Source organism: Triticum urartu, chromosome 4 (assembly GCF_003073215.2).
Source record: "Triticum urartu cultivar G1812 chromosome 4, Tu2.1, whole genome shotgun sequence".
Classification (NCBI taxonomy): domain Eukaryota; kingdom Viridiplantae; phylum Streptophyta; class Magnoliopsida; order Poales; family Poaceae; genus Triticum; species Triticum urartu.
The window spans coordinates 99111225-99119505 of record NC_053025.1 but is presented as its reverse complement, the minus strand read 5'-3'; the positions used below and the strand labels follow the sequence as shown (position 1 = coordinate 99119505).

At 46.6% G+C, this 8281-nt stretch overlaps 1 protein-coding gene across 1 annotated transcript; it reads right to left on the bottom strand.

Moving 5' to 3' along the window:
* Positions 1–5209: 5209 nt before the first annotated feature.
* LOC125550870 (L-type lectin-domain containing receptor kinase IX.1-like) lies at positions 5210–7644 on the bottom strand. Its single transcript, XM_048713979.1, has 2 exons — positions 6107–7644; positions 5210–6002 (listed from the first exon to the last, which is right to left on the bottom strand). Exons 1-2 carry the CDS (start codon positions 7501–7503, stop codon positions 5285–5287), a joined length of 2115 nt encoding a protein of 704 aa, XP_048569936.1. The 5' UTR covers positions 7504–7644; the 3' UTR covers positions 5210–5284.
* Between the last annotated feature and the right edge of the window lie 637 nt (positions 7645–8281).

Below are 8281 nucleotides of genomic sequence, written 5' to 3'. Positions count from 1 at the left end.
GTAAGAAAATTAGAGTTCGATTGACTCAAGTTAGGGTGCTCCATAATTGCAAACAAAGACTTGGATGGATAGAGCACTACAATATTAACAAAATATCCTTACTGATCATCCTCAAAAGATGCACGGATCACTAGGAAACAACATGAACATATGACAACATGAGATAAACAGCTCAAGGACTTAGTGGAAATGCTAAGTCCCTGAAAACAGAATTACTAAGTGCACCACTTTGCAAGCTTGCACTAGTCACCACACACATCACAAAAATACATGGGTTGCATCTCTGGAAAGATGACAAAACCCTTAACAAAACACATGTAGAACTCATGGGCATAGCATGCACACATTAATCATGGCAAAAATGACAAAAACCTAAATGAAGTAGCCGATCTGACAAATAACTCAAGTAGCCCTCTTCTAACAACATTTCGGGTACCAAGATGAACTGAAATGAAAATGATGCAATGGAACGAAATGATGTACTCTCTGAGATGAACATTTTGATATGCTATATGCATGACTCGGAGCTACGGATGCAAAGTTACGGAGCTATGAACAGAGGCACTTGGATCTGCAATTCCTGGGACTTAGAGGAAAAATCAACCCGCGAGAAAAGTCAACTCGGGACACGGAAGCCGAGGCGGTGACGCGGCTAGCCGGAGAAGTCGAGGACGGCGGCGGCCGGGGTTGGGGGCGCCGGATCCGGCTCTCCCGCGGCCGGATCTGGCCGGAGGCGAGGCGGGGAGGCGGCAGAGCGGCCGGAGGGCGCGGTGGCCGCGGCGGCCCGGTGCGGTGGCGGGGCGCGCCGGCGAGCAAGGCGGCGGGGGCGAGGCGCGGGCGAGGGAGCCGGGCGGCGGCGGCGCGCGGGCCGGGAGGGCCGCGGTCGGGCTCCCCGGGCCGAAGCGGTGGGAGGCGGCGGCGTGGACACGTGGCGGGCGGCGGTTGGTTGGGGCGCGGCGGCGGACGCGTCCGGCCCGAATCGAATGTGTCCGTCGGCGGGAGGTGCAGTTTTTAGGGTTTCGGGGAGAGGGGATCCGGGATATTTCGAGGGGGACCTATTTATAGGCATAGAGGGAGTTAGGAGAGTTCAAATGAGGTGCGGTTTTTGGCCACGCGATCGTGATCGAACGCTCTTGATGATGGAGCAGAGTTTGGTGGGTTTTGGGCCAAATTGGAGGGGTGTTGGGCTGCAACACACACGAGGCCTTTTCGGTCCCTCGGTTAACCGTTGGAGTATCAAACGAAGTCCAAATGATACGAAACTTGACAGGCGGTCTACCGGTAGTAAACCAAGGCCGCTTGGCAAGTCTTGGTCCAATCCGGAAATGTTTAATCCCCACACACGAAAGACAGCTAGAAATGGCCACCGGAGGAGAACGAAGCGCCGGAATGCAAAACAGACAACGGGGAAAATGCTCGAATGCATGAGACGAACACGTATACAGATGCAATGCACATGATGACATGATATGAGATGCATGACAACGACAACAACACACGGAAACAAAGATCCGAACCCGAGGAAATAAAATAACTTAACGCCGGAAACGGCAAGAGTTGGAGTACAAATTGGGAAAGTTACATCCGGGGTGTTACAATATGGCATGTAGCTGCTGGGATCGTGGAAAAGTGGTGGCGACAATACTCAAGTGACTTCGATGGTGGTGCTACACGAGCACCTGGTCTTGAGCTTCGAGGTGAAAGCCTAGGTTTGACCTGGCAATGGCGATGTTTGTTTTACGTCGTTACCTTGTTGAAGGCATTGTTCGGATATGCTCGGATTGATTCTTCAGGGTGAAAACTTAGATTCTGGCCTTGGTGGTTGGATCCAGTGACGGCGATCCTTGAGTATCACTCCCTTCCTGAAGGCGTTGCTGTTAAAGAATCTCGTCGTCCATGTGGTGTCATGAGAAGATTGGTGCGGATATGGTTATTGTTGTAGTTGGCCGATTACAGATCTGATCGCTTTGGGTTTTTTTTCTTCCTCGCCTACGCATAGCTTGGGTCTTATATAACTTTGCTATTTGTCGGTGTGTTTTTGCGTGTGTTGGTGTTGGCTGTGTGCATCCTAACTATGCAGAGGCCGGGTGTGTGCTCTTTGGGTTTCTATCATCTCGATGCTTCATGTTGAGCCAATAAAATCCACCTTTGTCGAAAACTTAGCCAAACCGACCATAATAAGGCAGTCACCCCACCCCTTATCAACGGGGATGTGTATTCTTATTTTTACATAATTATTTTACGATCTTAATATAAACATCTCACTTTTTTGGCAGGAAAAAGTTTTAATCTATTCATCTTCAATCATGGTAGTACAAGAAACACTAGAAACAATAAAAATTATATCCAGATATGTGAATCACCTAGCAATGATTATAAGCACTGAAGCAAGCTGAAGACATCTCACTTTATTCATTAATTTAACATATCACGACCAATTTCCTTTTTAAAACTTACACGGACAACAAAAATCCTTGATACATTCAAAAGTTACATCGAAAGCCATTCGAAGGCGTTCTCTCCAGCTCTATATTTTGTATTTGGACTACTGTTTGAGTCTCTTGCAAAGAAGCCGCAGAAGGCCAGTCCTACACAAGCTTAATAGGATGAAGCGTGGGATGGCAATTTGCCGGATGTTGAGACACTAGCACAAAAACAATTATACCAGACGATCAAGTGTAGTAGGAACATTCAGCTTAGATAGCTCAAAATCGAGCTGGGTATTTATACATCCAAGATGGCTAATTTTATAAATCGCCGCGAATTTATATTACATGTGAGACGGTCTATTTTGACGCCCGGTTCAGAACAGATGCAATGTGAGACAAGCCTGGTTATAAACATGTCTCAAATAGTTTTGGTCCAGTATATAACGAGCCAATATGAGGCATCCCTCAAATTCTAGGTTCACATTTTCTCACCCTGTCGGCTTGCCTCCCAACAAAAATACCGGTTGCCTGTTTTTGTTTTCGGGCCAATCAATTTCTGCTCTACCGTTGTTTTTCTGGGTCCAATGGACAGCATGTGCAACCCCAAATCGGCTGGCCACACGTTTGTTTCAGTCGGTTTTCCTCAACCATCCAAAGCCAACCCTTTGCACGCAAACGAACAGAAGCCCACAATACTTCTTGAGCTGAGGCAACAACAGACCCATTAACCTAAGAAGAAATGTTCAAGGGCTCGTTTACTATTTGTGTTAGTCACTTTATTTAGCCGTGTTCTAATTTTAGATCAGTCGCATTTTTAGTCGTGTTCTAAAAAAAATGCATACCTATAATAAATCTAAAAATACATTACAGTTATTGTTGTTTGAATATCTAATTTTGATCGGTCACATTTTTAGTTGTGTTCAACAAGTGGTTTATTCTTTAATTAAGAAAAAAGTTGTTCAGTCGATTTAGGCCCAAATAGAAGAAGAAACAAGCCCTTATAATAAAGTCCATGTTAAATCGCAGTGGAGCCCAGGCCCAAAGAATATAGTCCACATTGACCGATGATATTAGATGGATAAGCGCCACATCGTTGGCATAATTATAGTAAATCTAATACTTGTGGTCATGTCATCTTAAAAGACTAAATGAACAAAAATAAAAATAAAAATGAAGTTTTCTAAGAAGAATGAATTAGTGGAATTGCTATTACCATTCAAGAAGAAAGAAAATAAAAAAATAGTAAAAAAATCTAAGGAATAAGCATATAATAGAAAAAATTTCCACAATATAAAAGTTTTCAGAAATGCACACATATTCACTCGCAAAAAAAATGCACACATATTCTATAGGACTTGCGTATAAACTTACGCACACAAAAAATAAATAAATCTATAAAAAGAAGTTTTCTAAGAAAGAAGGAATCAGTGAAATTGTATTACCCTTGAAGAAGAAAGAAAAGGAAACAATATTAAAAAACAACAAAATAAATTTCACACAATTTACACATAATTTTGTTTTTTAGTAATATGCAAGAATAAGAATATAATAGCAAAATTCTTGAACATAATTTTTTTAGGAAGCAATGAATGAGTAGCTTTGGTATTACCCCAATATAGAAAGAAAATTAAATAAAGTAATTACTAAAACAGAAATAAAATAAAAATAAATAAATTCATAATAATAAAGTTTCCTAAGGAAGAATAATCAATGGCATTGGTATTACCTTTTTAGAAGAATGAAAATGACTAAAAAAGAAAAAGGCGTAAAAAGGGCTTCAAGCCCAGTAGGAAAATTGACTAACCCCAAACAGAGGCAAGTTAAAAATTTAACCCAAGAAGTCATCAAAGAAGAAAACAACAACTCGAATCTTGACAAAGAATCAACGGTCAGCAAGTCAACTTACCCAAATTTAAGGAACCATGTATAATTAAATAGTGTCACACGATTGCAACATCAAACCGCTCCAGCACGAACAAATATATAAGAAAATCTAACAGCCAAAATGTTAACTAAGCAACAACAAATGAACGGGAGACACAAGCAAGAAAAATAAACAAATATTATGTCGTATTGGTTACTTTTTTCTTATTACTAAATGGAGATATATACTAAAACAAAATAATTATATAAACAAAAATGAATATTATTTCAAGGTACAACGGATTAAGGGTGTTGGTATTATCCTTAAAGAAGAACAAAAATTTAACAAAACTTGCATTGTTCCAAAATATACAAGAACAACATATAGTAGCATAATAACGTCCAGACAATAGTACATCCGCAACACTCAAGGGAAAGATCCAGAACCAAGCAGCCAAATTGTGGTTGTCCAGTAGAATAATATATCCATGATGTATATATAAGGGAAATGACCGTAATATCCTATGAACGTTCGTCAGGTGGGGTTGAAATTTGCGAACGTTTCAGACGGCAGTTTAGTTGTATCAGGTTGATAGTTTCTTCAGAATCTCCCACAAAAGAAAAATGACTGTTTTTTCAAAAATGCATAGCAATTTGTAAATAAAAGAGAAATTTTGCGGCCAAAAAGGGCAAAATCTACCATCTCATACCAGGTAAAGTTGCTCCTAGCTGAGTTCGTCAGTTCTCATTTCCGAAAAGAAAAAGTGGTAAAATGGAGGGCATAACTAGACGGCTTGGCGGTAGACAAAATGGAAAGAATTATTTAACACGAACTATAAAGTGGCAGAAAAACTATGGGCACGTAGCGTAACTAAGCGAATCGGGTTACGTTAAAGAAAAGGTCATCTTCAGGGAAGAAAATTCAACGGACATGAGCTGTCCCATTCAATCATGAATCATCGACTATAAAGAACTATAAAAAGAATATAACATTATGAGTACTGATGTTTGAGTAACGAAGACGAATCCTTTGAACCGATCGTGCTAACGTCGGACGAAGTAGACGTGTGTGTGCCGTAGCCGCTTGTCGACGTCGACTGTGTCACGCTGAACGAAGACAGCCCGCTCGGCAAGGACACCAGCGGCCCGTACGTCGGCACGGGCATACTGGCGGGGAGCACCGGCAGCTGATTAGCATCCTTGGACTGGAGCACGGCCATGGCTGCTCTCATGGACGGCCGCGCGCTCGGGTCCGGGTGCGCGCACCAGAGCCCGGCGACCATCACGCGCTCCACCTCCGCCTTGTCGTACTCGCCGTCGAGCCGCTCGTCGGCCCCGTCCAGAAGGGCTCCCCGACCATACAGGTCCCAGACCCACTCGACCAGCCGGAACAGCCCGTTCTTCTCGGCCGGATCATGCAGCAGACTCACCGGCCTCCTTCCGCATGCAACCTCCAGCAGGTCCGCGCTGGCCCTGCCAGTGATCATGGACTGCGGGTCCACGTAGCCCGGTGTCCCCGACACGGCGGTCATCGTCTGCGTCCCGACGGCGTGGTCGATGAACCTCGCCAGCCCGAAGTCCCCTAGCTTGGCGCCGAAGGACTCGTCCAGCATCACGTTGCTCGGCTTGATGTCGCGGTGCACCACGCATTGCTCCCACTCCTCGTGGAGGTACAGCAGTGCCGAGCCCAGCCCGGTTACTATCTTCATCCTGTAGTTGCATGCAGCAGCAGGAATCATCAACATATATAGTTCGACACATGATTCATGCCGATTAATTTCAATGTTTGAGTGGGCAATCATCAGTTAACTTACCTCATCGGCCATGTCAAGAAGGTGCCCTTGCCGTGGAGATGGATGTCTAGGCTGCGGTTGGGCATGAGCTCGTAGACGAGCAGGAGCTCGTTGCGGCCGTGGCACCACCCGACGAGCTGCACCAGGTTCCGGTGCCGCAGCTTGCTTATCACGTTGATCTCTGACGTGTACTCCCTCTTCCCCTGCATCGACGAATCCTTGGAGAACCGCTTTATAGCCACGGCGAGGCCAGGCTCTTTGAGGTTGCCTCGGTACACCGCGCCAAAGCCGCCTTGCCCGAGCTTCTCATCTGCCGCGAAGTTCCTCGTCGCATCCACCAGCTCCTGGTACGGAAATCGCCTCGGTCCCGTGCTCCCCATCTCAATCTCCACCGCCGGATCGCCGTCCTCGTCCTCCGAGCCCATGTCATCCTCCTCGACCTCTCGCTTCTTCTTCTTGTTCCCACGACGACGTATCAAGATTACTGCGGTGACGATGACGAGCACCAGGAACAGTGTCGCGCCGGCGCTCGCTCCCGCTATAACTCCTGAACTGTGGCTGCCACTGCCACTGCCAGGCCTAGGGGAGGGTGGGGCGACGGTGACCGCCTTCGGTTCCAAGGACGAGCTGAAGTACCATGAACTTAGCTGATGTAGCTCCACGGACGAGGACGTCCCGGCGGAGAAGCCGACGGCGACCTGCTCCGGCAATGCGCTCTTGAGGTCTACCTTGGAGCTAAGGCTGTAATTCCGGCCTCGGCCATCGCCGAGCCACAGCGTCAGGGACAGAAGGCTGGAAACGTTGTCGTACTGTATGAGAGCGGTCATGTTCCCCATGAGGCTGAAGCTCGGCAGGGACTTGGTTACCACGGATCGGACGGAGTTGACGTCGATGCCGAGGTGGTCATAGGTGGCGTCGGGATCGGATACCTGGGTGTCGTTGAAGGTGTCGAACTCGACGGCGACGAACCGGCTGTCCCCTGTCGCCGTGGCGTCGGTGCTCTGGTTGGTGAGGCCGAGGTCGAAGCCGTAGGAATCGTACGGCAGGAGCGACGGGTAGCCGGCGAGGAAGAAGGCCATGCCTTTCCCCTTGTTGTTGATGTTGGGGATGCCGATGGCGAAGGAGAAACGCGTGGTGAAGCTCGCCACCTCGCCCGTGGCCTTGTCCCAGAGCAGCATCGGCTGGGCGTTGTAGGACACCCGGCCCGCGCTGTTGCCGATGCCGTCGATCCTGTTGGCGCTGACGTCGATCCGCCCGACGCTGAAGGAGGCGTCCCCTTCGATCCTGAAGTCCTTCTGATCTTGAGAGCTGAAAGTGGAGTAGTTGAAGAAGAGGGAAGCGGCGGGAGGAGGCAGGTGGCAGCAAACACAGAGGACGAGGAGGAGAGCACAGGCGGTTGCCGGCGTGATCTCGGCCATCGCCCGCCCCCGGCGCTGGTGCACAGTGTCAAGGTGTCTTGGTAGTTCTCTCCATCTGTATATAGCGTGGCGTGCTCGATCTTGTGTAGAAAGACTCGAAGAACAGGTCAACTGGCCATCTTTTCCACTGAGAAAACGCAATCAGTGCATCTGTTTAATACTATAAGCAAGGATGAAACCACAAGGCTCTACATTTTTATGCAAGGGCGCACATGGGAGATAATCCAGTGTGGAACCTCACCGACGACTTACTGCCCACTCCAGCGTGGACCGAGACCGGTCGCCGGTGTGCTCCGTGCCAGCTTCGCCCCTCCGCCTCTTTATCTGAACCTACATTCCATTCATGCAGCATATTGCAAGGTGGTGTCAAGCAGAAGAATGAAGTCATTTACGGTGCTATTTTACATGAAATCATGGAGTACTCTGGTAGTTTTATTTTATGTAGTTTTATCCATGAGTTTAGGAGTTTGAATTTTGAGGCTCATAATCTAGTGAAGCATGCATTACAACTAGGAGTTGGTCGTTATGTTTTGGTTAGACCAATTTTTTACTATTTTCGAGATGCTTTGTACCTTCGCTGAACTTTGATAATGGATCCGAATCATTTTTGCAAAAATAAAACTTTAATTCATCACTGTAAACATTGTGATGATTCAATAAAGCTTCACATGATTGTCTTTTTTTTATGTAGTAGGAGTACTCTATAATCAAGTTGGCCAGGTAGCACAATTTCTTTCTTTTTTGAAACAAGGCAAAAGATTTTCTTTTCTTTTCTTCA